The sequence below is a fragment of the Raphanus sativus genome, chromosome 1 (assembly GCF_000801105.2).
Source record: "Raphanus sativus cultivar WK10039 chromosome 1, ASM80110v3, whole genome shotgun sequence".
Taxonomy (NCBI): Eukaryota; Viridiplantae; Streptophyta; class Magnoliopsida; order Brassicales; family Brassicaceae; genus Raphanus; species Raphanus sativus.
The window spans coordinates 5,025,410-5,052,258 of NC_079511.1; the positions used below are offsets into that span (position 1 = coordinate 5,025,410).

At 35.2% G+C, this 26,849-nt stretch overlaps 8 protein-coding genes across 8 annotated transcripts; 4 read left to right on the forward strand and 4 right to left on the reverse strand.

Moving 5' to 3' along the window:
• Positions 1-412: 412 nt before the first annotated feature.
• Positions 413-4,216, forward strand: LOC108860719 (uncharacterized). The gene is made up of 8 exons (XM_018634577.2): positions 413-878; positions 1,241-1,340; positions 2,285-2,341; positions 2,756-2,861; positions 2,946-3,028; positions 3,200-3,261; positions 3,376-3,472; positions 3,800-4,216. The coding sequence occupies exons 1-8, from the start codon at positions 721-723 to the stop codon at positions 3,854-3,856; spliced, it is 720 nt and encodes a 239-aa protein (XP_018490079.1). The 5' UTR covers positions 413-720; the 3' UTR covers positions 3,857-4,216.
• Positions 4,217-4,325: 109 nt separating this feature from the next.
• Positions 4,326-5,249, forward strand: LOC108860709 (uncharacterized). The gene has a single exon (XM_018634566.2). The coding sequence runs from the start codon at positions 4,393-4,395 to the stop codon at positions 5,161-5,163; it is 771 nt and encodes a 256-aa protein (XP_018490068.2). The 5' UTR covers positions 4,326-4,392; the 3' UTR covers positions 5,164-5,249.
• A 111-nt stretch (positions 5,250-5,360) lies between these two features.
• LOC108857465 (uncharacterized) lies at positions 5,361-6,913 on the reverse strand. Its single transcript, XM_018631457.2, has 3 exons — positions 6,639-6,913; positions 6,232-6,344; positions 5,361-6,130 (listed from the first exon to the last, which is right to left on the reverse strand). Exons 1-3 carry the CDS (start codon positions 6,877-6,879, stop codon positions 5,492-5,494), a joined length of 993 nt encoding a protein of 330 aa, XP_018486959.2. The 5' UTR covers positions 6,880-6,913; the 3' UTR covers positions 5,361-5,491.
• Positions 6,914-8,845: 1,932 nt separating this feature from the next.
• On the forward strand, positions 8,846-9,439 carry LOC130501783 (uncharacterized). The gene has a single exon (XM_056996629.1). It carries the CDS (start codon positions 8,876-8,878, stop codon positions 9,380-9,382), a length of 507 nt encoding a protein of 168 aa, XP_056852609.1. The 5' UTR covers positions 8,846-8,875; the 3' UTR covers positions 9,383-9,439.
• Positions 9,440-11,761: 2,322 nt separating this feature from the next.
• On the reverse strand, positions 11,762-14,506 carry LOC130510412 (AP-1 complex subunit mu-2-like). Its single transcript, XM_057006709.1, has 11 exons — positions 14,172-14,506; positions 13,844-13,990; positions 13,691-13,753; positions 13,416-13,592; positions 13,242-13,345; positions 13,041-13,148; positions 12,832-12,928; positions 12,645-12,742; positions 12,420-12,561; positions 12,224-12,346; positions 11,762-12,123 (listed from the first exon to the last, which is right to left on the reverse strand). The coding sequence occupies exons 1-11, from the start codon at positions 14,298-14,300 to the stop codon at positions 12,025-12,027; spliced, it is 1,287 nt and encodes a 428-aa protein (XP_056862689.1). The 5' UTR covers positions 14,301-14,506; the 3' UTR covers positions 11,762-12,024.
• A 176-nt stretch (positions 14,507-14,682) lies between these two features.
• Positions 14,683-16,347, reverse strand: LOC130510417 (uncharacterized). Its single transcript, XM_057006711.1, has 3 exons — positions 15,811-16,347; positions 15,552-15,739; positions 14,683-15,466 (listed from the first exon to the last, which is right to left on the reverse strand). The coding sequence occupies exons 1-3, from the start codon at positions 16,319-16,321 to the stop codon at positions 15,005-15,007; spliced, it is 1,161 nt and encodes a 386-aa protein (XP_056862691.1). The 5' UTR covers positions 16,322-16,347; the 3' UTR covers positions 14,683-15,004.
• A 3,085-nt stretch (positions 16,348-19,432) lies between these two features.
• Positions 19,433-21,957, reverse strand: LOC130510420 (ribose-phosphate pyrophosphokinase 3, chloroplastic-like). Its single transcript, XM_057006714.1, has 7 exons — positions 21,529-21,957; positions 21,068-21,383; positions 20,875-20,970; positions 20,691-20,759; positions 20,349-20,477; positions 20,159-20,258; positions 19,433-19,789 (listed from the first exon to the last, which is right to left on the reverse strand). Exons 1-7 carry the CDS (start codon positions 21,897-21,899, stop codon positions 19,656-19,658), a joined length of 1,215 nt encoding a protein of 404 aa, XP_056862694.1. The 5' UTR covers positions 21,900-21,957; the 3' UTR covers positions 19,433-19,655.
• Positions 21,958-25,272: 3,315 nt separating this feature from the next.
• Positions 25,273-25,933, forward strand: LOC130511596 (cyclin-dependent protein kinase inhibitor SMR8). The gene has a single exon (XM_057008805.1). It carries the CDS (start codon positions 25,451-25,453, stop codon positions 25,781-25,783), a length of 333 nt encoding a protein of 110 aa, XP_056864785.1. The 5' UTR covers positions 25,273-25,450; the 3' UTR covers positions 25,784-25,933.
• Positions 25,934-26,849: the final 916 nt, after the last annotated feature.

Here is a 26,849-nt window from a genome sequence, read left to right on the forward strand (position 1 = left end):
TGACCATTAGATATTAGTTAGAATCAATGAACTCAATAATCTTTAACAAATATGCGAAGATCTTGAATCAAATCTAGCTTGATATCTTAGTATCTAGATATTGATGCCCTAGATATCTTCAAAGCAAAAGGTTAATGATTTAGAGCATCTCCAACAAAACTTAACTTTCTTCTCTTAAGAGTTTGCAAAACCTTATATTTGAAATTTCAAAGTGTAATCCTTCAAGAATAATTTATTCTATAAACTTTATATTTATCATAATTAATGTAAATCCATATAATTTTTATAAATAATAAAAACATATATAAAACATATTACAATAAATGAATAAGTAAATAAATAAGAAAACAGGCCAAATAAATAAAGAGAGCAAAGCATATGAAGACAACAAGACAGTGTGCTTCTGCAAAAAAAAAAGACAAAAGAACCAAACAAAAACCAACACTTGCTACTACTATACTTCACTCTCTCTCTCTCTCCCCCCTTCCTCGACTTTCTTCCATCGGAGTTTTCAATTTGATCTCATTCGCCCTCCATCGTCTCTCAATCCTCAGTTCAGCTGCTCTCCGGATCATCTCAGGCGGTGTTTCCAACGTATTTGCAGCAGCATCTCTCTTGTCGGCCCCATCTCTAATTGTGACACCACCGGTGCGGATTAGGGCACTCTTCGATCTGAATTTTTTTTGAATAGCTAATCAGATTCATTTACTCCTCCCACGGATGATTCCAATGGATAACCACTCTGTTCCGCCGAGCACTAGCACCACCACCACCACCGGTCTTGTATTTCCGGCTAATTACGGCATCAAACCTGAAGCTGCTTTGGTCATGGATTGGTCCCTTGAGGAGCAGTATGTTTTGGAGAACGGCCTTGCAAAGTAGGTATCTTTTGGATTTTTCCTTCCATTTCCAAATGCAGATTTTTTTTTTTTAGCTTTTTTCGTAATATGATCAAATTTTCAAAAAGGTTTTAACAATTGGGAATCGTTTTTATGAGAATTATATTCTTCTCCATGATGGGACTCTATTAAAAAGTATGTTCCTTTGTTATTCTTTAGGAATCTAAAGTATTGCTCTTTGTGTGTGTTCCATGAAATGTAAAAACAATGCATATTTGCTATCTGTGAACATGATGAGACCATTAGCCATTTCTCAGCAAGTCATTTCGATTCTCTTATTGTTATGTTTGGTTTCCATTTAATGACATCTTTTATCTCTTTTTTTCTCCCCCGTGTTGTAGATTAAAAGATGAATCGAAAGTTTCGACGTATGTGAAGATCGCTGCAGCTCTGCCAGATAAAACTGTAAGGGATGTAGCATTGAGGTGTAGATGGATGGCGGTAAGTTTTGTAACGCTCTTGTGTGTTTCAGCTCATGTTTGTTCATATGCTTTTGCTTATATGAGTAGAAAATTTTACCACTTTAGAGTGTCTAGATACCAATGATTTTTCTAGCAGTTTCTAGTATTCCTTTTTTGAAATGTTATGTGGCTGTCATGGAAGTAAGTAATCCGATGGATATTTTAAAATCATATGATAAATATGAAGGAATCAGCATTATGATGCCAACTTTGCTTGTGCTTTGTGATAAAGATAAAGACCTACAAAAAAGCTATAGGTTTTATTGATGAAAAGCCACCCTGCCATGTCGTAAAGTCTAGTAAAGGATGAGCAAAAAAGTGAAAATGACAAGTTTTGCTGACGCTAGACCTGTCTTTATATTTAGCTTTGGAGTCCATGATTGTGGATGGAATTGTTGGAAAAGGAAATAAGCCTAAAGTTTTTATTAAAAGCTATTTATGTAGGATACTGAAATAGATAGTGCTTTTATGAGTGATGGCATGGATGGATTCATATACTTTTTGGAGTTTAGGAGATTTATGTTTGGCATATTATCTTTGAATAGATGTTATAACACCTAACCTATGACTGGAGCTTTTTCTATAAATGATTATTTTGCCCACAACATATGGTTACATCATGAGGCTAAATCTTTGCATAATAAAGTGAAACAAAATGATTTAATGAAATATATTTTTTTGTCATCATTTTGTTACCATCTCGCTCATGTTTCTGCCCTGTGAGTCTTCGATTAGAGGTATGATGCAATCAAGCAGAAAGATCCAAAAGTCCTCCTTTTTTTTTAATTCATTAGTGCTTGTTTGCTTTATTTTATCTTTCATTAGAGATTTATTTATTTTTATTTTTTTTTTGAATTAAATTAGAGATTTATTTATCATTATCTCTAAGTTTGTTGGCTAATACGCGCGCTTCTATTCTCACAGCGAAAACGAAGAAAAAGAGCAGAAACTAGTGCTGGGAACCACATCAGCAGTAGAAAGGTAGGCTTGCTCACCTATGCCTCTCGTGTGTCTTAACTTAAGTAAGTTTCAATCTAATAAATTTGTGAAGATGAGTGGTTTAATGGGAGCATAAGCGTATCTTTAGTTCTTGATTATAGAAAAAGATACCACAATGGGTTTTTATTGTTAATGAATGTTTACATTCAGTAAGCTGTTTAGCAATAAATGATGGGCATAAGACTATGAGGATTCAACTAAGGAGAAGTATTAGCAGTATAACTTTAGCATCAGTATCTAAGCTTTGTGAGTTTAGGACATTTTGGTAAAGGGTAAATTTATTATGTGTTTGGTCTCAAATGTTGCAATATAATTTTGATTGGATCATATGGAAACTCTGAAAATCAAATATGCTTTTGAAATTGGTTTCTAAAGACCATGCTTCTTCATGGTAAGGTGGTGGATACATCCCCAGAACTGAACATGGTAGCCAATGTGCCACAACAAAATGCTTTATATGTCACGAACAATATGTGCCACACTACACATATGCCTTTTGAAGGTCTAGTGCTCTTCTCCTGGGGTTGTGTGGTTTTAAAAAATAGAAATATCAGGCTGATACCTTTGTTGGAACTTTTTGTCTCAGGTCTAAGCGACGCAGTAATGGATCTCCTACAGCAAAACGCTCAAGCTTTTAGTCAAATTTCCTACAACCTCTCTGCGTACAAGGTAACTTTAGTTTGTGCATGAGAAGATTTGAGGGATTGGAATTATCAGAAAAGTTTGGTTGAACATCGTATATCCCACATGATCAGTTGTTTTACAAAAAAAAAATGATACTATTTGGTCCGGTTCCCTTGTTATCCATTCACAAACAGATCCTCACTTTTTTGTAAACAGTTGCAGGATAACATCAGCCTCCTTTATCAGGCAAGAAATAACATCAACGCCATTCTGACTGAGTATGTGAATCTAAATAGCAGATATCAGTTTTCATAATTGAGACATGTCATCTCTACTCCTTTCCTTTCTATGAATAAAAGCTTCAATTGCTAAACTCTTAGCTTCTGCTGTAGCATGAAGGAGATGCCGGGTATCATGAGTCGGATGCTGCCTCTACCTGTTGCAATTAACGATGATCTTGCCAGCCGTTTATTTTCGAGTACATCACAGGTAAGGTCATACTTTGTTGTAGTGGATCAAAAGTCCTTAGTGCTGCTACCTAAGAGAACTATTGTGGGGATGGAAAGAAGAAGCTAATCAAAGTTCTCTTTGTGACCTCTAACGATCAGTGTTTCATGACCCTAGAAGTGCTAAAGAGTATCATTTAATCTAACATAAATTGCTGTATTCTTGAGCAAAGTATTTAAGTGAAAATATACTTTTAAGGAAAAAACACAGCAACCATTAATGCTCTTATAGGTTATAAATCTCTGAGCATTTTCTCTTGGGAGCGGGTCAGGTTTGATGTTAAAGGTATTGTTTTTTCTTGTCTCACAGCCAAGATCATACACCATTCAACCAAGTATTCACCTAAAGCAGGAGCCGAGAATCTGATGGGGGAAAGCTGGATTTTGACGGATGCTGAAGAAAATAGCACAAGTACATGGTACGTGGAAGTGTTTTCGTGATCAATATGACACAGACACACAAGGGTTTATCAACTGCAGACACCACTCCAGGACACACACGAGACTTGACAACCGGCACTCGCAGAATACATGTGCGTTCCGGTAATTTGTCTGAGAAGAACGAACTACAGACCGCATAAGGCCAAGGTAAAAACTCTTTGGCCTTCACTAGAACATATGGTTCCTTGAAATTCATAAAAATGTTCTGGCATGTGTTGATGGAACTCCAAAGCCCTTTGCTGTAATCATGTTGATGCTTAAATTAGTATAAAGAACAGTTCTCTTAGTTTGGTATGTGTATTTTGTAAACTAATATTTAAAATGTAAAATAATATGAAACATTGCCAACAGAAGTAAACGAGGGGTTTCTCCTAAACAGGGTAACTTGCATCATATTCCAAGCTTACTTTCCTTTCAAGTAATCTTTCCCAAAAAACCTGGATTTTCTCAACTTCATTAAAAATGATTGCCTTCCTTCAACGCTCGTCATATCTACACCTTACCACAGCTTTTTCATCTTTCCATCATTCCATGACTTCCATCAACACCGGAACACTTGAAAATGTCGAATTCTCCATCCAAAACCTGATCAAGAGTTGGTGCAGACGGCAAAAATGGCGACAACTTTTCCTCTTCACCCCAAAACAACATCAACAAGATCTCACCTCCGTCAAACCACAGTGGAGAATCACTTTATCCGAGTTCCTGGAGTCATACCAAGTTCACCTTTTCACCATCTTCTTGCTCTCTCTCGACATTGTCTTAATGTCCCTCGAACTGTCTTCCTCTCTCCTCTCCTGCACATCAGTCAAGGATACCTCAAGCAAGGATGAATGGTTCCGTTGGGGAGGAACAGCTATTCTGAGCATCCTCGCCGTTAAATCCATGGCTCTAGCTGTTGCTATGGGGAAATCGTTTTTCAGACAACCTGGCTGTGTGATGGATGGTTCGGTTGCCGTTATAGCCCTGGTTCTCCAGGTGTTTCTTGACAGGAAAGGGACAGGTTTCATCGTGGTGGCGAGCTTGTGGCGGGTTTTGAGGGTTGTGGAGACTGCTTTCGAGCTTAGTGATGAAGCCATTGAAGTGCAGATAGATGGAATCATCAGCCAGTTTCAACATCTTAGTAAAGAGAATATAACTTTACTAGAGACTCTTGCGGAGAAAGATGAAGTAATCAAGAAGCTAGAAGAAGAGCTAAACCGATTCAAAGAAACTGTAACAAACCAATCATAGGGCTGGCTATGTAAACTCAATATGCAGAAACTGAAACTCTCTCTTTTTGTATTTGTTTCAAGCCAACTTAATCAAAGTACAGTAACAAGTAAAAACCTCAAAGCTGTATCTCATTAGAATGAAGAACTCTTGTTTCATAATAATACAAACCTCTATGAGACAGTTTAGTTCTAAAGCTAAGTAGATACTGCCAGAGATTGACTTACTACACCTGCTGCGGCTAGCAGTTGTTAAGCCTTTTACAAGTCACCAATTTTTATTTATACATTTTATCACCGCTACTTAGCTAGTAAGACAAGAGACATTCACACAAGTTTGGTAAGAAGCTTCATGTCAAGAAGTTGGCGTTAGTTGCCAATACCGAATCAGAATCAAGAACTTTGCCCACCGGGTAACTTGTGAACGTAACATTCTTGACTTCACCAAAAACTGAGTTGTCTAGACCGAAGTTTTTAGCAGGGGGCTGAGCAAGATGGTCGAACCTCTGCTGAATATGGCTTTCCATAATTGTCATGTTTGAGACCACACAGCCCCGGACAGTTACCGGAGGAGATACTGTAGATCCTTTATGATTAGTTAGAACTACACGAAAACTCTCAAACAGCTCCAAATGCAACACAAGCTCGAGCTGATTTTTCAAAAGGTCCACTCTGTCTTGTATCTCGGACAAGGAGAAGTCGAGGGTGAAGCTAAAGAGAAGCTCTAGTAATCCAGAGACAGGTTCAAGTCCCAGAGGATCCACAGTTATTCCACCAGGGAACTTCAGAACCTGAAAAGATGTTGGCTTCCCGAAAGTTGATGTGGTCAGATTCAGATCACAACTTTGAGCAAAGAGGTTAACGAAAGAAGATCGCAGCGAAGTTAACGAGTGTTTTGTCATTGTATGGTTAGTAGGAACAGGCAGAACTCCAAACTTGACATGAGTGAAATTAGATGCACCTGGTTGATGCAGAGACAGAACAGTCACCTGTTCAAAGTTCAAACAATAAAATAGACATTAGAGCCTCTAAAAACATACAACATTTTATATATGCTGCATAAAGTTTTGGAGCAAAGAATGTATTATACCTTGGTGTTGTTCCTAAGATGTATACTTGAAAAGATATCCATCTCTAGCTTTCCTTTATGGGAAATGACCTCAGAAGCTTGTTTATGAAGTCTAAAGCATGCTTCTACTGATGCTGGTTTCAGACAAAGAAGATGACAATGTAAGACATTGTGATCACATTTGGAAGGAAAGTTGAATACACATTAAAATTGAGAAACTGCTTCACTACTGTTTGTGAGACTTAGAACCAAAGCTAGCTTCTCCACTTAAAGTCTCCACCTTTAAGGCTTTAACTGAAGCAGCCACTATATATTAAAAAACCAGAGATAGCTTCTGTACTTAAAGTCTCCACCTTTAATTAAAGCAGTAAACTTTCTGTAACTGAGAAAAAAAAAAGATAAAACTTGTGTTGAAAGCAGAGGATTACCATTGAGATGAACTATATCATCAGCATGGTGTCTAGTAGGCAGCGATCGACGCGGCGGGAACAGCCAGAAGATCGCTGAAAGGAGAGTCGCAAAGCTAAGGACCAAAAAGATGACACATGTTAGACTAAACAGACGCGACAGAGCAGAGCAAAAGCTCCCACAGAAGAATCGAGAAGGTTCAGCTTCAGGGTCGAGATTATGCTGCTGTTGAACTTGTTTCTTCTTCTCCTCCTTTACCATTGCAAGAGCATCTGATAGCCTCTTCGGTATCTTTTGTGTATTCTTTTTGAGAGAGAAGGAGTTGGCTCAACCAACGTTGAGCAGAAGAAAGCAAAATGGTGAGAATATACTTCATCTCTTGTGCTAGTAGTCATTAAATAACAAACGTAAGAGTCAAATTAAGAGATAATCATTTAATAATTGTTTTCGGGGTTATAATAATTGTTATTAGGTAGATTAATTGTTATTTAGGGAAATAGGGAAGTGATTCCCTACATATGCTAATGATATTAATTTGTGAAACCACACTTACTTGTATTTAACAACTGTCATTTTTTATTTAAAATTCACATTTAAAACTTTCCTATTAATTACAATGAAAACAAATAAGATAAAATCATTTTAGATTTTGTTTCTTAACAAATAACTAAATACTAAAACAGTTCAGTAAATAATTAAATGAAAAGAGCAATAATGGGATTATGTTACAGGATTCCACCATCAATCTTATCTACAAATTTATTGGTGGGATTATTTGATATTTTACATATATTTGATATTTGATTTGTTTTAAATGAGAAATTAATTTGGACTTAGATTTGTTGAAAATAAATATTTATTAATTCAAATATTTATCTACATTTATGTTATTTATCTCGGTCAGTTACTTGGTACTTACAAATATTTGTAAATTATTTAAAGTACCTTTCAGTTTTTAAGAATTAATTACTAGATAATATTTCATTAGAAATGATTATGAGAGTTTGTTTTGTTTATTATATTTGGAAAAGAAATATAAAAGTTTTTTTTGACAACCATAAAAGTTATTTTAAACAAACTATTTGTAGATATTATAGCGAAGAAGAATGAACAAAAGATATAAACAAAGAAATGCATTTTAACTTTTTTTTTTGTTTTTATCATCTAATGATCATCTTTTCAGTTGCAAAATACATAACTGATAACATCAAAACATTTTTATATATTTTTATATATTTTTTATTTTGTCTTATATTTGAAAGTATCAAAATTCAACATTTAATATCGATTTTTTTTTTGTAATCATTTTAATATCGATTTGATAACGATAACTGAATACGAAAGATGAACACGCTTGTGAGATACGCGAAAAGTCTGAAACGAATGCTGATAAGGCTTTTATCGATGATTAGCAGTGATGATGATTTCTTCTCTGATATCCGCAAGTTCCAACGCATGAATCAACATCTTGTTCGAATTGAATGTAATGTTTTTTTTTTTTGCTGCTGATCAGTATTTGACCCATTGGTTTCTGTTTATCATTCTGTTAGCTGAGCATTTCTAGTTTGAACTCTTAAGTAAATATTGTTTCCTGGTTCATTGTTATGAACTTTGACTCTGATTCAGACAACGTTTCCGAACTCTTTGCAGGTTATTGTCTTTACAACAAATCATTCTCGACTCATGTCTTCATATTATAGTTTAATTGTTTTCTTGTTCAGATCCTTTTGTTGCATTTTATAGTATGTATACATTTTTAGTCGTTGAAAAAAGTGTTTGAAAGATAATCATGGAACGTAACAAAGTGCAAGCATGATAAGAGAAATGATGCATGTGCATTTATATTACTTCAAAAAAAAAGAGAAACTTGCAGAAAACATTCATCAAGTTTTCTTATACATAGGGCCTACTTATACATACCTAGAGTATTATATGCAAACATCTAGGGGAGTATATAATAACAATATCTGTATGTATAAAGTACAAACTAGTACACTTATGTATCAAAGAACTATGATTATGTGATTAACACAAAAAAAGGATAATCCCTTAAAAACAAGACAAACCTCAGGTTATGTTTACATTTCTATAAACAACAAAATAAAAACGGAATAAACGCAAAACGCGCACCACCAACAATTTCAAAACAAAAAAAGAATTAACTTATCTATATATAAACAACTATAGCCCCAACATAAAAATTGCCTTAGCTATTTTTTCTCATTTAAACTAAAAAGGTCTAAATCAAATAAATAAAATGGCGGGTCGCGACATTTTCCAGCTGCGTTTCGTGGCTGTCGTGGCATCCGCCGCCGTATTGATCTTCCTTGTATCCAGCCAAGTCGCGGAGGCATCGCGTATGATGAACATATGCTCTCACACTCCGTATCCATCTCTGTGCCAGCCTTTGGTGAAGCGTGAAACGAACCCAAGAAGAGCCACGCACAAAACCATACAGGCTTTGGAGGCTAAGACAAGACTAGCTCTAACTGAAGCGGCCAGGTACAAAAGCGGTAACCAAGAGATCACGACATGTTATGAAACGCTTACCGACGCGCTTTATAATTTGGCAAGCGCGAGGAAGAGTATAAGGAAACGTGATGTGATGGCGATGAACATGTTTTTAACTGCGGCTGTGTCTGATTACGGTGTATGCGTTGAAGGGTTCATTGACAAGGGTCAGGTTAATACGGTTCAAAATTCAGCGGTTGATTTGAGGAAAACTGGCAGCAATTGCTTGACGTTATCTACATTGATTAGATGATAAACTAACAAACATTTGTTATTTTCTCCAAAAAAATACTAATTAATTTCTTCAAAATGAAAAAAGAGAACAAAAAAATTGAACTAATGAAAAACGGGTTTTTTCTTTGTTGTTTTTATTTCGGGGAGCTGTTTGTTGATCATCATTCGTCGTGTAAACGCCACTGGGTATAATTAATTATATTTATCTTATGTAATTAATTGCTATTAGATTATTTTTTCTTGTGTAATTTCAATGATATGATAACTTTCCGAAATTTCATTTATCCGTAGCATTATATTAAATAGGTGACATAAAGAAAATATAGGGAAGATGGGGAAATAGGAAAAAAAGAAGAAGAATTTCAGGAATCAACAAGAAAAAAACATAAAGAATCCAGTTTCAAAAAAAAAACATAAAGAATTTATAAATCTTATATTTGTTGCTCAAAAGATACTAAAATGTTTAATAAGAAAAAGAGAACAAAAATTAACAGAAAGTATAAAAGAAGGAAAGAACACATAAAAATGTTCCATGCTAAGTATTGCTGCTTGTGAACACTTGCTCTCGAGTCTTCCCCAACCTTTTCTCTTTTTACCAACATATGTAACTTTGATTTAACTTATCACAACAGCTGATTTTGTTTATTCTGTAGAGCTAATAATAATAACACAATATATTGTATTTACATAATAATTTCTTTATGCCCTTTCTTAAAAAAGAAAACATAAACATTCTTTTCAGAGTGATAATAAAATTTCCTTTTACCAAACAATAACATTCTTTTCAAGACATGAAGAATACGCTTTCACGGATAATGGACTGCAGGGTGGTTTTCATTTGGCGAGAAGAGAATAGAGTGACAGATTTCTTTTAAGAATAATTTACCTCTCAATTGTATTGAGGTGCCAAGTTGGATTGAACCTTATATATTCTGAGGAGGATACACATTGTATGTAATTGTTGGCTAATGAAAAATGTGAAATTGAGTTATAAATTAACGGGGTTGGGCTAGTGGTATTCGAAGGAAAAACTTAATACAGTTCTATATCTGTTGGCTATTAGAGAATCAAAAAAATCGGCATCTCCGAAGTATACAGAATAGTCGGTTGGTTTCGGCAGCCGGCAGTGAAATAGTTTGTCAGCAAATATTCTACTCAAACAGGAGGAAGTATTCTCATTTCCGAACCAAAAAAAAGAAGCATCATAGTTAGATTTTGCCTACTCACTTTATGTAGACTGCTTGGAGAAGTTTGAAAACTGAATAGGTTTATCAAGGGTTTACATCATTATTAGTAAATACTCTCGGAAGAGTAGTTAACACCTATAATTTAATTTTTGTCACTACTTAAGATAAGGAATAATAAATAAAAAAATTATATAGCTAGAATGTATCTCAACTTTTTATAAGTTATTATTAGAAAAACAATTCTTTCATTATAAAATCTACTAAGAAACATGTGTTAATTATGCTTGTAGTTGACATTGTTCGTTGCAATAACTTTGGCCGGTATTTCCTGACCAACAGTGATGCAAATGTTCACAACACCAACAATCAGATACCAAAGCATGGCATGGGCCATGATAACACGTTGGTACATTGATTCCGTAGTTCAATTTCTCCACCACTTGAACATCCATACTCACTCCTACATATCCATTTGAACACAGAGGAAGAATGAAAAAAAAAACAAAGAGACATTTAATATGTGTGTATATATTTGAAGAAACCTATACGCACACTGATGCAGAGCGAAAAGGGATAGCATGACAATTATTTGTGATGATTTCATGGTTAGGCTGTATCAAAGGACTTTTTCCTGATTCTGGTTGTCTTAAGATTGAGTAATTGAAATTGTCAATACAATGTATGTATATATATATACTAAAAGAAAAGGATTAAGAAAACTTTATTAGATAAGAGACCAATTTGCAATAGGGTCTCTTGATTCCGGTCAACGTGCCAATATCAAGTAATTCATGTCATGGAATTGGTAAGGAATGATTAAATTCTTCATTTCCTATGATGAGAGAATTGATAAAGATGTGATAAGTTTATAGTTTGACTTCCAGGAATAACGTTCGATTACTTGCCAATTATTTTAGTCAACAGCTCTAGATTTTTCCAAGATTGTGAAATTTTGTTTTGACCATACTTATCTAAGGTTAGCACTTTACACCCTCAAGAAATTTACCTGAACAAAAGTTTCACAATCTCGAAAATCCACAAATCTTCAATGCTCTTAACCGCTTTGCAGTATCTTAGGTTGGTAGTAGAAGAAGAAAGTTTATACTATCAAGTGGTAGTCCAGGTTTGGACATCATCACTATTTTGAAGCTCCTAATTTTGTTACACGACACAATTGTTTGAACTCGTGGCAAAGGACCCACAGGAAAAAACCAGACAAATTGACCATACAAAAAAATGCTCGTTGTTTAACAATTTTAGACAAAGATTAAAAGTGTCAGTAAAAGCTTACAGAAAACATAAAGAGAAACACCATGAAACAATACACAAGATATATAGGCTGCTAAAACAACCTTCACCGTAAAAATTTATCAGCTAAAAGTTTTTTTTTCCTTTTCTTCCATCTTCGTCTGCTTTCTTTCGTTGACAAATGGCTTTAAATAAAAACAAAAGAAACAACAACACAGATCTCATGTTACATGAGTCTGAGTTCGTACTCACCAGCCATAGTTATATATCTCACCCATGGAAGAGCTTGGTACCCACTCTTCTCTATCACCTTCAGGTACCGAACCTGCAATAACCATAATTAACACCCATCAGGACTCGAGTTTTAAGTGCAGAAACGTAGAAACTACCCGATACCCATACATATATATATATACAATACTAACCTGTATCCCTGAAACAGTGAAATATGGGATCTCGAATTTGACTCGGATAGGAGCTTTTCGCTCAGGCGTGGCTTCCTCTGCGGTTATACTTGGGAGATGGAACTCTGCTCTCAACATATACTCCTACATGGTTTCAAAAGTTCATCTCAAAGCATTCAACATTATATGGTCAGCTTAAGAAAACATACGCTCTTACCTTGTTCCCAGGGAAAGATTTGATTTTCCAAACCAATGCATCTTTTTCGGGAGCATATGCGGCAGACCCGAGAGATGTTCTTACGGTGGGGTTAGATGCATCAGTTGGTACAGGCAACTCAATCTCAACATTTGTTGCAGTGCTGCAGAAAATCAACTCTTATTGAAACTTTTTTATGCTAAAAGGTAAAATAAAATAAAATTCACACAAGGGGGTACTAGTTACCTTCTTTCCTTGAACTGGCTTCTAGCTTTTACAAGCATCTCAACACGACTCCTGGAATGCCTCTCGATCTGAGCTTCGACCCATATAAGAGGCTTGACCTAAACAAGTAAAATGTAAAAAGAAAGAAAATTTCATGTTTGTTTAAGAAGAGGAAAAAATCATCCGTGCCACAGTCCACATTTCAAACCTGGGTACTGAGTCTATATGTCATTAAATCAAAAGCCCCATCAGGTGGTATGAAAGATATCGTCCTATCGTTCTCAAAACGGGCCAATCGAACACACCTGTGATATGAACAACGACACATGTAAAACTCAAGTATAATATATTCTCTTTTAGTAAAAGAAAAACAGTGGTCTGGATTAGTATGTATGGAGTTGCAAGAGGAAAGCGTACTGATGAAATTTGATGTCCTCCAAGTCAATAGCTTTTCCTTTTGTTGCTCTCCCCTGTGCTTCCAACAGTACTCTATCATTCAGACCTAGCTTACACTCTGGCATTCCACTGTAATAACCATGGATTAATAAGCAGAGAGTCAAAGAAGAGGGAATTTTGATCTAACATGCTTTGATTGATACAGAACACTAGAAAACGCACCTCAAATATGTTCGCATCTTCAATGCTCCAACGACATCAGACCTCACAATTTGCCCATTACTGTTGACGAGGATATTTACACTCTCAACCACGTCCAAGAAAACCTGGGAAACAAAACATCAACATTTGGAGACCTAAACAAAACGTTTCCAGCTTGCAAAACTAAACACCTACTTCGTTTTTCTTAAACTGTAACCCCTCACTCCTCCACGAAACAGCATTAGTGACAGCCATTGGAGGCCTCTGCGTAACTTCCATCCTATAAGCATCAGTTTTGATGAACTCACTAAGGATTCTTGCTTCGGTATACTGAGGGTAACCAAAGTCCATCATCTCATCAAGTAACTCATACTGCCACCAACAGAAGTAAACTTGAGCATCTAATATAATATTCATCAAGAGAGTATTAAAAGAGCAGAAGAAGGGAGAAGCAGTAACAAACAACATACCACAACCACAAAGTTATCCCTCAATGATTCTTCCTCCAACACCTCAAAGTAATGCTTGAAGACCTATAAACAAGTATAAGATGGGTATCATTTGAAACAAATAGTGTTCTTCTGCAGAAACAGAATATCAAAGGGGGGGGGGGGGGTGCTTACATCGACAACGCGATGCAAGAAGAAGAGAAGACTGGCAGCATTACAGTTCTGCCTAGAAGCTATCATGAGGTAAACGTTACTATGCTGTACAAACATGTATGTCACTCCATTATCGTATACAACTGGTTCATTAGACTCTGAATCTCCCTGCAAGATTAGACCAAACATAAGCACGGAGAAGTATAATTTTGTATTGATTACTGATCAAATTTTCTAATCTATTTCACCAGAATCTTCCAAGGAGCATTACAGATAAAAAATCACGAGAATCTTATTTATAATTAGTTACTAGCAGGTCACACGACACGAGAGATATAGAGATCGAAACCTCTTTCTCGATGAGTTTGGTGAAGAAACGCTCGGCTTGAGCAGCGGTGACGTCGCCACGGTAATCGCGCCACACGAGTACACGGCCCTTGATGTCGAGCAGAAACAGCGCGGAGGCCGCCCCTGCCATGTTGTTATCTCTACGATTGCGATTATTATTCAGATCCGATCAGACAGAAGACGAGATCTGCAGAATTTTATTAATGAGCTGAGATCGTTATCATCATCACCATGCTGCAGCGGACTTCACTGGTTTCGATAACAAGTCCTTTTTATTCACGATCTCACGATTTGCTCGATTCAGATTCCCATTACTGATGTTGGCAGACATGCCTTTACATTCCCTCGAGACGTCGTCGTATTTGTAGCCTACCTCCGTGGACAATCTTAGATTTGTAATATAATAAACGTAAAAAAAAAAAATACAAGCAATGAAATGGTATTTGTTTTTTTTCATTGTCCAGCTCAAGCATATTATTTTCTTTGGATTCTGTAGATTACAGGCGTTGAATATGTTTCACAGGCCAGTTGATATCTTTGTGATGTAATTATGTATCATCGGATACTAAACACATTTCGATTAGTTTAATCATTTCTGTTCTTTCAATATTTCCTTGCATCTGTGATAGAGACCACTACAATGCAATTGAAGTAATCAAAGAAATCTTCTGTACATGTTCCAAAGACCTTTTCCTTTCTTTGACAAATAATCAAAACTCACAGACTTCTTCACGCTTTGATTCGGCACAAATATTTATGTTCAGTTCCATTGATTCGATCTCGAGGCAGGGCAAAAGCAATAAGCTGGCTTCATTATGACCCGAGATAAATGTTTCATGTTCCTTTTTGGTCTGTGCCATTTGAGGTACTCTTACACTTGAGTGCTAAGCTACTTATATCGTCGTCACCTTCAAGATCACTGAAAGAAACATCATCCTCATTCACTGTGAACATGGGAGTCCACTTATGACCACAATCTTCCTCTTCTGGCCAATCATCGTCATCATCGTCATCTTTTTCGATTTTTTGGATTGGTCTTTCCTCGATAACAGCTTTATCGATGAACTGCACATCCTCAGACCAGCGATCTGTCTTCTTTTGGAAATCGGGATAGATGATCGAAGGAGGTTCGAAGGCATATATTCTAGGAGAAAGAAACTCAGGAGGAGCATGGTGGTAGTAATTCGAAGTCGTCGATGGCTTAATCTCCTCCTCAAGAGTATCTCCACGACCTGTTTTTGCGGAATTGTTTTCACTCTGAAGCTCCTTCATCCACAATGCTCTTGCTTCCATCACCTGCAAACAAAAACAACAAAGGGTTTAATTGAGTAAACAACCACAACAACAATCCATCATGTTTTGCGATTGAGTGAGGTTTTACCTGTGGGGAAGACAGAAGCTGAGCATCGTGTTTACTGAGCCGTGAATGGAGAAGAACGAAGTAGACTTTCCAGAAGTAACCAACAGTCATATGGCATGGACAGAGCTCTATTCTCAGCGCAGCTAACCTCGGAGCAAGACGCTCTATAGCTAAAACATGACCTCTTTGAGCATCAGACATCTCCAAATCTACAAGAGTGAAGATACAAATTGATAAAAACCACAAGCATTGATGTTTAATATTCAGTGTAAGGTTATACCATCAAGGTCTTCTTCGGGGTCGAGAGGAAAATCCAACCAAGTTTCAGGATGCATTGCTATGTTTCTCGCAAATGCGAGCACTTCCTCTGTAACTGCAACTGCATCCATCTCTTCTTCTTCTTCATCATCTGTTTCCTCTTCTTCCTCGACTGAATCACTGTAATTCCAGCTCCTAGCTCTAATCTCGGTCTCTCGCGTATCACTTGCGACGCACGATTGATTCGATCCGGGATCTGGAGAACGCGGTTGGCTAAACCTGAGATCGGAAGAAGGTCTCTCCGGTAAGGGAGCGAGAAAGTTGGCGACGCCGCGAAGTTTCCGCGTGAGGGTGTGGCTGAGTTCCGCGAGGTCATCTTTCACCCCGCGAGCTTGAGCCTCCTCCTCTTCCGCTGAAATCGTAGACGCGTTTCTCTCGGAATCGTGTCTTTCCGTCGGAGATCTCAGGTCGTTCGTGTTGTCTTCGTCGTCTCTGATGCCATCGTATAAGCTTTCCAAAAAATTCGAAAACATCAATACTATTAATTCTTCAACATGTTCAATTGATATATGTTGTGTCCAATTATTTGTTTTAGAAAACTGATTTTTATATAACTGCATCTAGCCACATTTTATTTTTCTATAACAAAAACAGTTACTATTTGTCTCTAACCAAAACAGTTACATTATTTTTTGAATGCAGCATAACTTTTTTTCTGAATGCAACAGTTACATAACTTTTTCACAGTGATTTATTGATTTACGTACTTTTCACACATAATTTTTTAAGATCGACGAAACATAAAATTGGAGAACAGAAGCAGAGTATATTTTAGATGATTGGTTAATGAAGAATCAGTAATGTGATGATGGTTTCTGATGTAGCAATGTGTTAATGACAATCGGTGGTGTATAATAGGTTAGTTCACTGCCATGAGTTGAACTGTTCCAAAAGAGTGGTGACTTGTGATGGTGGTTTTTGAAAATTAATGGTCAAATTTTCTGCAAGAAGAAAACATGGATTCTGAAGTGCAGTGGTTATGACGTCACTTGATACATGGCAACCAATCAACCATCGTTATCAGATAACGTTTAAGACTAATTTTCTTCTAATGAATTACTTCTATATCCACTTTGTAAAGTTTTTTGGGCTTAAGCAATGAATCAAACATTGAGAGAAAAAACAATGAATCAAACATTGAAAGGAAAAAAACAATGAATCAAACATACCAAGAATAAAAGTTTCTCTAAATTTTAAAATAAATCAAATTCCTTCATTTTTATGTACAAGTAAATATATATATTAGAAATTCAAATCAATGCTTATTCAACCACACATTAATTTATTCAAATTTTAAATATTTTACATAGACATTAAGTTTATCAATTAACAAAACACATGTTTAACAGGGTTTAACTAGAATTTTAATAGAAATATATATTCATATAAACTCATTTAGTTTAACGGGTTTTAAGTAGGTTATTCGTATAAAAATATTTATTAAATGTGATTTTACAGTGTTATATCCGAAATCAATATCAAACTCAACCGTACTGAAAACTGACCAAATTTTTGAAAAATATATTGAAAAAATAATTTTAATATATTCTTCTGTGTATATATACATATACTAGGTGGTTTGCCCGCACATTCGGACAAAATTTTATTTTAAATATTTATTAATTCACAATCATAATAATAAATTATTGTTTATGTTATTAAAAATTTAATTAAACATCATTTTTAAAAATAAAAGATAGTAAATTTAAATTTGAAATAATACAAATTATCTTGGCCTAATAAAAGATTTCTTACATATATTAAGTTGTTATCTAAAGATAATATTTTACGTATTATTATTTATAGTTATTTAAATATAATATTTTATTTAATATATAGTTATAGTTATTTTATGTATTATTCTTACATATATTTTACGTAACAAATTATCACATCATAATGAACATTGATGTGAGTCATATATTTTTATTATCGTGTTGGAATTTTAAAAACACTAAATATTTTAGAAAATAAACTTATACAAATATTTCTGATTGAATAATATCTAATTTTAAATTGTTTTATATTTTAATTTTTAATTTTTATAACTCAAAAAAAATATTTTCAGATAACAACACAATATATATAAAAATTATTATTTTTGACAATATTAATTTATAATCTAATATAATATATAAATATAATATTATTAATATAAATTTTTAAAAGTAAAAAGTATTATTTTTAGATAACAACTTAATATATGTAAGAATTATCTTTTATTTTTGAAAATATTAATTTATAATCTAATATAACATATAAATCTATACTATTAACTTAAAATTCGTTTTTTAACTTTAATTTTTTTTTAAAAAATATTACTTTCAGATAACAACACAATATATATAAGAATTATATTTATAATTTTGACAATATTAATTTATAATCTAATATAATATATAAATATAATATTATTAACCAAAATTAACTTAAAATTCGTTTTTTGAATTTAAATTTTTTTAAAATATTACTTTTAGATAACAACACAATATATATATAAATTATCTTTATAATTTTGACAATATTAATTTATAATCTAATATAACATATAAATATAATATTATTAACCAAAATTAACTTAAAATTCGTTTTTGAATTTAATTTTTTTAAAAATATTAATTTTAGATAACAACACAATATATATAAGAATTATCTTTATAATTTTGACAATATTAATTTATAATCTAATATAACATATAAATATAATATTATTGACATAAATTTTTGTTTTTAATTATATAATAAACTATATATAAAATCATTAAGGGTAACTTTGTATTTAGCCAGTCTAACTTTTAACGTGAGAGCTTCGTTGCAAAAAATTACTTCGCAAATAATAGTATAGATATATATATATATATTGGTTTTCAGATATAACACTGTAAGATCCGTTCGAGTATATATGTCAAGTCTAATAGAGTATGAGACTTTGATTTTCGGGTCAATTTCAAGTCAGGTTTTTTGGATACGAATATTTATGACTAATTACATTAGGTAATTACTAAGAAAACGTAATATGTTGCAAGGGTCGATTCTGAGTCGGGTTTATTGGATACAAATATTCATGATTAATTATGTTAGGTAACTATTAAAAAACATAATATGTTGTAAACTTTAAGAATAAAGTTTAAAAATATTTTCTCGAAATACATATGGCACAAGTTTATAGTTATGCAATTTGACATATTTAATAAAGGTACCAAAAATTATATTAAATTAAATTAATATTAAACACAAATATAATTATTAAAAAACATAGTATAAGTTTTTCAAAAAAAAATAAAACAAAAAATATACCCGCCCTTTGGAAGGGCGGGTCAGAATCTAGTTATTATTTGAATTCTTTTTTTTTTCTGCTTTAGATCGGATTCATTAGCCTTTACTGGGGTCGAGTCAAAAAAACTAAACCCATATAACTTCTTTTTTAATTTTTGCTCAACAAACCCCATTCAAACCAGTTAATTTCTTGCCAACTGGAATTTGATTTTAACATCTAGAAGCTTTATCCCGTTAGATTTCTTTTCTTTTTCGTGTTTTAAAAAAAAAAAAAATTTAAAAAATAATTTGATATTCAGAAAATTAAATTACGTTCGATATTCTCAAATTCATTGTCAATTATAAGTACAAAGAAGTGAAATGAATCATCATCACATTATTGGATTTTCCTACATTAAAAAAAAACAAACGTCTGGAATGGCAAATGCTTCAAACGAGACTATACACCAAAGTTGATAAATCAGAGATTCTCACAAACCCAAAAATTATTTCCCGCTGGATTTGTCTACTCAAATCAAAAACCACAGAAGCTTAAACTTGAAGAGCAGAAGCTATGGAACCAGCTAGGCTCAGAACTTCAAAAGGAGGCTTGTTCATCACCTCTTTCACTGTCAATCCACACGAGTCTGTGATCCAGAAATAGCTAAACCCTTCCGCCGGATCACCTGCAACACGTAAAGCCACATACAAAGACTTTTACTAGTCAGGCAAATAAAAAAGAAAAAAAAATGGTTTGGTTTGGATGGAATCAGAGCCGGTCCTAGAATTTGAATGGCTGGATGCAAGCAAAACAAATGTGGCCATTTTCTGAAGAAAAAAGGAACAGAAAGAAAAAAATATAAAGTGGGATGGTGGCCACTAGTTGTCGAACCCCTGTTCTGATGAATATTGGACATGAGTTTACCAGTAGACTAAAGAAAATATCTATAAATTGTGGCCGAATTTAATTAATAAAATGCACGGCCTCAAGCGGGTGCTTCATCGGCTTCCTGCAAGGGCCGGCCCTGGATGGAATCATATCATTTGGTTGTTACCTTTGGTGTCAAGCTTGAAACGTTTCCATGAACTCTTGGGGAATATGCCGTGTGTTACATATGCGCTTATTTTCGCTGCTCCATGTGCAGCTAGGACTTTCTGAAGGGGAACAAGAGTTAGTGTTGAGTTACAAAAGAAGTGAGAGTTGGAGTTAATACACTCTTGAGAGTCGAATCTTGAGTACAGAACCTGGCATTCGATTAGCGTGCCACCTGACTGAACCAAATCATCGACAATCACGACATGTCTTCCTTCGGCGTCTCCCTCTTTGATGCGCACTATTCGTTTGTCTCCCATTCTAACTTTGTTGCAAACAATCTGAATGACAAAAAGGGATTACTGGTTAAACCCCTGACGGATTATAATATAAAGATTTTCTACTCAAGATACGATGCTGCAAATGCTTGTTTTGGATTTAAATATAATGTGACCTGATGCTAACTAAACACATGTTGCTATATACTAAAACAGTGCACATGGGTTCACTGTGAGATGCTAAATGAGATTATTAGCCATTAGAAAGTATGATACCGTTGGATAATGTTGGAGTTGTTTGTGGAAACGTTTCCATGCTCCATCATCCGGGAATGCAATAGAAATCTGAAACAAATGAAGATTAGTAAACCATCATGATTTCGTCTTGAACGTAACACTAATCTATAACGAGTTTTATTATACGAAGAAGAAAAAAATGTCACTAGAAAAAGACTTTTACGTTATCAGAATCAGGTAGAGCCTGGAGTCTGCTCTTGAGCAAAGGTATACCACTTTCGAAGCATGGAAGTATAGTATCACCGAAGTAGAATCTTTCCTACAATCCAAACAAACACATACAAAAGAATCTAAGATAAAAAAACATAGAAAACACAAACAGAAGAGCAATTGATCAAAGGGTTGTAATGAAAGACCTGCAAGGCGTGTATATCGAAGGTCACCAAGCTAGTCGGCCCACCTCTGGAAGCCGGTATGTTCGAGAGAATCCTAGCGAGAGTGAAAGCAGTCGCCACGTCACCCTCGTCCTCCATTCTCTCGGAAGTCCCAGTAGGGAAGAACGGGAGAACAAGTGTAAAAGACGAAACAAAAAGCTTGGGCAGAGCATAGATAACAGAGAGCTGCTCGAAGATCACAGCCGGTGAACTGAAGGAAGCCAAGAAGGCAACGTGCTGCCCACGAATGCCTTGAGCATTTTGTATGAACAGATTAGGGAACCCATCGTCAAACTTCCTAAAACAAAGAACAAATGATTGTGAATAATACTCTGTTGACCAAAACCATAAAAGTCAAAGCTATCAGTTAGAATCAAACAAACCAACGACAATGAAATTAATTAACCAATAGAATGCGAGAGAGATCAGCGTGTTTTTTTTACTTCCAATTGATGCTTCGTAGCTCGATACAATCCGATTGCGCGACGATCCTCTCGGCGAGATCTCTAGTCTCGTCGCTGTGGAAGAGGCAGACGCGCTTCGAGCACTTCGAACCGGACTCCGACGACGCGGCAGCCATCGATATCGGAGACGAATTCGGGTTGATTAGACTGATCGGATCCCCGTTGGACAGGAAATCGAGGCTCCGGTGACCCGACTGATTCTCTAGGCTTCTCACTCCACACCTCACGCAGCGGCTACCGACAGTGGCGGTTTTGAAATTCAGTGAAAACGGAGACGAGGAAGAGGAGCCAAAATGTGGAAGAGATAGAGAAGCAGCGGTTGTTGCAGTCGCCGGAGAAATAGCCGCCATTTCCGAGGACGAAGGGTCAAAAAAATACGAAATTGCCGGCGGATATCTTCAAAATTAAAAAAATTATAATTTTGCGCTTAAAAAAGGAATCCGACATGTGACGTGGTGTTTACGAATTGACACATGTGCCCCCTACCTGTCAAACGAGGCACGTTGTGAAGATGGTGAATTTGTTCCGGTTTGATCTGATTAATTTTACCTAACCACCGGTTCCAGTTTAATTTTGTCCCGGGCTTTGAATTACACGTAGGTTCTGGATGTCCTCGGAGCTGAACTTTACAGTATAAACCGAGATCAAATGATTTGTCTAGGTTTAACTAGAGTATTGATCGGGATATTCGGTTTGTTTCCGGTTTAATAGGAAGGAGGACGATAGGCAACAATAAACTTGGGAAGGTACACGCGCCTGAAATCGTTTTATGCATAGAAAATGTGTTAGTTGAAAGTTGAAACCCAAAAAGAAATATTAGAAGTGTCAACTACCAACATTATTCTTCTTTGGTATGCTCACAAATGTGTTAGCAGCCTCTTTGTTTATCTCTATGTTTCTTATAGTTTTTTATTCTTGTGATGGTCAAAACTACTATTGCATATTGCATGACAACTTTTGTGTACTTTGTCAATCAAAATTATTATTGCAGTAGAACCCTACTTTGGTAGGAAAAAGAAAAGACAAACGACAAGTGAAAAACCTAAAAAATTGTAACGCCCCGACCCGTCCACGGCTAATGGGCCATCCACGCCCACTCTCTCGGCCTGTGGGTTCCATCCCATCCGATGGTCGGTTGTTAATTTTCCAAGGCTCGAAATCATTATTTATTGACCCTGCAATCACCACTCGACATTTTCCCGTGCTTTGGCCTTACTTACACGGTATCGCAAATCACTTCCCGATAGGTCATTCATCCTTTCATTACTCCAGCCCAAGCACGCTTAACTCTGGAGTTCTAAATGGATGTGTGACGGAAAAGGTAAGTCAACTTTGGTGATATAGGTAGCCAAATCAATTCTCTTAAGCCTTTTCACATATCACAACTCGGGATGTTACAATTCACCCTCTCTCAAAGAACGCAACGTCCTCGTTGCGCCCCATGACAGGTCTCAAGACGCCTCTCAGGTCAGAACTAAGACGGCTAACCAGCTCTGATACCACTTGTAACGCCCCGACCGCCCACGGCTAATGGGCCACCCACGTCCGCTCTCTCGGCCCGTGGGTCCCATCTCATCCGACGGTCGGTCGTTAATTTTTCAAGGGTCGAAATCATTATTTACTGATCTTGCAATCACCACTCGACCTTTTCCCGTGCTTTGGCCTCACTTACACGGTATCGCGAATCACTTCCCGATAGGTCACCCATCCTTTTATTACTCCAGCCCAAGCACGCTTAACTCTGGAGTTCTAAACGGATGTGTGATGGAAAAGGTAAGTCAACTTTGGTGATAGAGATAGTCAAATCAATTTTTTTTAAGCTTTTTCACATATCACAACTCAGGATGTTACAAAAATATCAAAGAGTTCTAAACCAACAGTGTAACAACTCTGAAATCCAAACCATCAAATTTTCTTTGGTGCAAGCACTCTATAATCCAAGCTTCGTAACATAAGAAAGTCAAACATATGACCGTCAACTGAACGGGTGTGGGCAATGTAAACTGCGAAAGTCTGAATCTCAACGACTCTGTTCCATTTATTAGTTGCATATTCTACAAGATACATTTAATACTACTGCATGAAAATCATTAATTATAAGTTTATAACTATCATAAACATTAAATATGTGTTGTTTGTATTTACATATAGGTCACGCGTTTCCTCGGATTCCTTATTCTCATTGTTAGAACTCATTTTTGTATTTTCAATTTTAAATTTTCTCATTTTAGTCAGATGTCACGGTCTCTCTGTCTCCCTTTTCATATAAACTCCTCTCTCCATCGCAGATACTCAAATCCATTTCCTTTTGGAAACTATCTTGCAGAATACACGTCTCATCGAGGCCGTCACGAATCATCGACATAGCTTCTCTCGTTTTTTTTTGTCAGAATTGGTTTAGAAGGGTTGGGTTTTGTTGTGAGAAGGTTTAATTTTGTTTAGTGTCAATTTTAAATGGTTAATGTTTAATTGGTAAAAAGCAAACCAAACTAAATCCGGTTTGTGTGGTTTAAGGTTTAAAATTATGAGTGTGTGTTTTTGCATTTTAAAGTTTCAATTTGGGGAGTTATAGATTTTGCATTTTAAAGTTTCAATTTGGGGAGTTGTAGATTACGAACTATTTTTCTATAAATATTTAGCATGAAATCCTAATTTGTGAGATATTTGGTGCTATACGATAGTTTTCTAAGGGAAATAAATCATCAATCTATTCTCCATTAGAAATATCATATAGCACCATATGTCTTCCAAATTGTGATCTCATGCTAAATCTGCGAATACTCAAATAAAGTTTGTAGATGCAAAAAATTCATGACACAGACAACTTTTTATTTTTGCTATAGGCTATAATACAAGGACGATTTGGCATACTACGGTTCTGTAAACACACCGACCTGCATGTATCCACAAAGAAACTGTAAACACGCTAACCTACGTACCTGACATATGTCACATCTATAAGTATATACTCCACCCATCAATAGCAATGTATAGGTTATATGAATTGATCATATGCGCAATTCTCACAAGTTGTAGATCCTGATAAGTTGGTTATCACTCCATCCAAAAGTACTTAAAAACATTATTTGGTGAACACATTTCAGTGTATCTATTTTCATTCATATGAGTTGGGGGGGGGGGATAGATTTACACCAATGGAAGCTTTTCTTTTCTTTTTTTGCTTCCGCATTCATATAGATGTATATTGTTTTATACGAACTTGAATTTCATGTGATAATATACAATAAGAAACTTAAGTTCATATTTAGTCATTCTCTCTCGAAGGAATCACTATAATATTTCATTCTTTCAAAATATTTTAAGGTTTTTGGTAAAAGTGCTAAATATCATGTATTATATACTAGTTCAAAATATTAATATATATTATCACAAATGAAACTAGTGTTACATCCATGGCAAATCTTTTTCTTTCCACAACTTCCGTAATAGTATATTTAATCAGAAAGTTTAAATTTCAAATTATGAATAGTTACCACTCCTCTCCCCCCCTTTATTCCCTCCACTTTCCACTCTGTTCTCAGAAACGAATATAAACTATTTCAAAAAGTACGCACTCAATGTCACTGTCTTTCTATAGTTAACTTTTTTGTCCAAGAAAAAAAATTGAAATATAAAAAAAAACATTTTCATAATATTTAAGTCAGAAGAAGAGGAAAATTACCGAACTGAATCGACACCGATCTGATTGATGCATTCAATACAATGTTGACTATAAAACTAGTCTGTCCCCTTCCACTTCACATTCGCCACCAAATTAGAAAGAGAGAGAGAGGAACAAGAGCAAAAAGCCTCATTCAACTTAACAAATCAATCCCTTAAGATTCCCAAAAACCAAAGCAAACCTTTGATTATTTTTATTTAATACACATCCAATTTACTCATGGGATTTTCCGGTAAATCTTACAACCAACTCGAAGGCGAGATACGTGAAAGCACGGACGGTAAAAAATGGGTTATCGCCGGTCTCCCTCCACGTTCGCCGCTCAAGCCTATTAACTCCTCCTCCTCTGACGTCGCAGTCACCGAAACAGAGGATCAAGATCAGTGTCCGACAACACCTACAGCGGTTTCCGTCAGAATTCCAAGAGTCCCGCCGTGCCCAGCCGCACCAAAGAAGCGGAAGCCGTCATCCAAGTGCAGCTGCGTTGCCGGCGGTAGAGAGTTCTTCTGTCCACCAGACCTCGAAACCGTTTTCATTCAGAGAGCTAGTTAACTCTGTTTTTCACAACTCTTTTCTTCTCTTTCTAACCTTCTTTAGGGTTTGTGATATTCTTCTCGATTCTGGTTAAGTTTTAGATTCTGAACGTACTCTTATGTTCGTGTGTGTGTTTTCAGTTCTAGACTTCTGGTAATGTTAGGACACTAGTTAAGGTTGCTGAATAGGAAGTCTTTCGTGTTTATGTACCAATTATCCCCCCCCCCCCCCTCCCTTTTCTAGTAATTATACTTATTAAATATATGACATGTCGTTGTAGCTTTGTTTATTGATTTGCAATTTTTGAAATGTTTCTTGTCTGGTTATTTTCTTTCGCTCTTTCCCACTCATATTCAATGAAGTCCGTTGATTATAGAAATTATCTTCCTCGAAAGACTGTAGTTTTTCTTTTTTTTTTGGAACTCTGAGATGACATTAACAATATGATCCACAGTCCACAGATCAAAAGTTTTTCGCTTTTTAGCTATCCTTTTATTTACTTTCTATTTTATTTGCCTTTTAATCTTTTAATTATCTTTTGAATTATTTAGAAATAAGAAATCTTTATTTCTTTCCTTTTTGCTTTAAAATGTTTCTTCTATATATACAAAAGCTAAACGAAATGTCATGATATCACATTAATTTAGTTTCTTAACAGTTTTTTGGGATGTAAATGATTTTCAATTTACAGCATGCACAAAATATATGCAATTACGTCGATTGTATTTTAATATCATCAAACATCATTCGATGATGAGTATGAGTCAGTGTGACAGCCACCGACGTAATAAAAGTGGAATCCGAGAAAAGAATACGCCAAAAAAGTTTTTGTCCTGTTCCCGCTTCATAAAATTTCCAATATTTTATTTATTTAAAATTTTGTACTGGCTTTTGTTTTTGCCTAATAATAACAGGTATTATACTATGAAATATACTATATGCTATATACATATTTATACACATATTATGTACTAATCCCGTCTGAATGAATCCAATATATGTACTCTTCACGGTTTTATGTTCATGTACATGTAGCAATTACACATGCATGTCGACATCGGAAAAGTGCCTTAAATCTGCAGAA

Coding starts and splice junctions, on each gene's coding strand:
- LOC108860719 (XM_018634577.2), top strand. CDS start 721: ATGATTCCAATGGATAACCACTCTGTTCCGCCGAGCACTAGCACCACC. Junction 3,029..3,199: donor ACAACCTCTCTGCGTACAAG/GTAACTTTAGTT, acceptor TTTTGTAAACAG/TTGCAGGATAACATCAGCCT. Junction 3,262..3,375: donor ATCAACGCCATTCTGACTGA/GTATGTGAATCT, acceptor CTTCTGCTGTAG/CATGAAGGAGATGCCGGGTA.
- LOC108860709 (XM_018634566.2), top strand. CDS start 4,393: ATGATTGCCTTCCTTCAACGCTCGTCATATCTACACCTTACCACAGCT.
- LOC108857465 (XM_018631457.2), bottom strand. CDS start 6,879: ATGGTAAAGGAGGAGAAGAAGAAACAAGTTCAACAGCAGCATAATCTC. Junction 6,345..6,638: donor TGATATAGTTCATCTCAATG/GTAATCCTCTGC, acceptor GTCTGAAACCAG/CATCAGTAGAAGCATGCTTT. Junction 6,131..6,231: donor ATCTTAGGAACAACACCAAG/GTATAATACATT, acceptor AACTTTGAACAG/GTGACTGTTCTGTCTCTGCA.
- LOC130501783 (XM_056996629.1), top strand. CDS start 8,876: ATGGCGGGTCGCGACATTTTCCAGCTGCGTTTCGTGGCTGTCGTGGCA.
- LOC130510412 (XM_057006709.1), bottom strand. CDS start 14,300: ATGGCAGGGGCGGCCTCCGCGCTGTTTCTGCTCGACATCAAGGGCCGT. Junction 12,929..13,040: donor GAGGACATCAAATTTCATCA/GTACGCTTTCCT, acceptor TTCATATCACAG/GTGTGTTCGATTGGCCCGTT. Junction 12,124..12,223: donor TCACTGTTTCAGGGATACAG/GTTAGTATTGTA, acceptor TGGTTATTGCAG/GTTCGGTACCTGAAGGTGAT.
- LOC130510417 (XM_057006711.1), bottom strand. CDS start 16,321: ATGTTTTCGAATTTTTTGGAAAGCTTATACGATGGCATCAGAGACGAC. Junction 15,740..15,810: donor CCCCGAAGAAGACCTTGATG/GTATAACCTTAC, acceptor TCACTCTTGTAG/ATTTGGAGATGTCTGATGCT. Junction 15,467..15,551: donor AGCTTCTGTCTTCCCCACAG/GTAAAACCTCAC, acceptor TTTTGTTTGCAG/GTGATGGAAGCAAGAGCATT.
- LOC130510420 (XM_057006714.1), bottom strand. CDS start 21,899: ATGGCGGCTATTTCTCCGGCGACTGCAACAACCGCTGCTTCTCTATCT. Junction 20,971..21,067: donor TCGATATACACGCCTTGCAG/GTCTTTCATTAC, acceptor TTTGGATTGTAG/GAAAGATTCTACTTCGGTGA. Junction 20,259..20,348: donor GCACGCTAATCGAATGCCAG/GTTCTGTACTCA, acceptor GTTCCCCTTCAG/AAAGTCCTAGCTGCACATGG.
- LOC130511596 (XM_057008805.1), top strand. CDS start 25,451: ATGGGATTTTCCGGTAAATCTTACAACCAACTCGAAGGCGAGATACGT.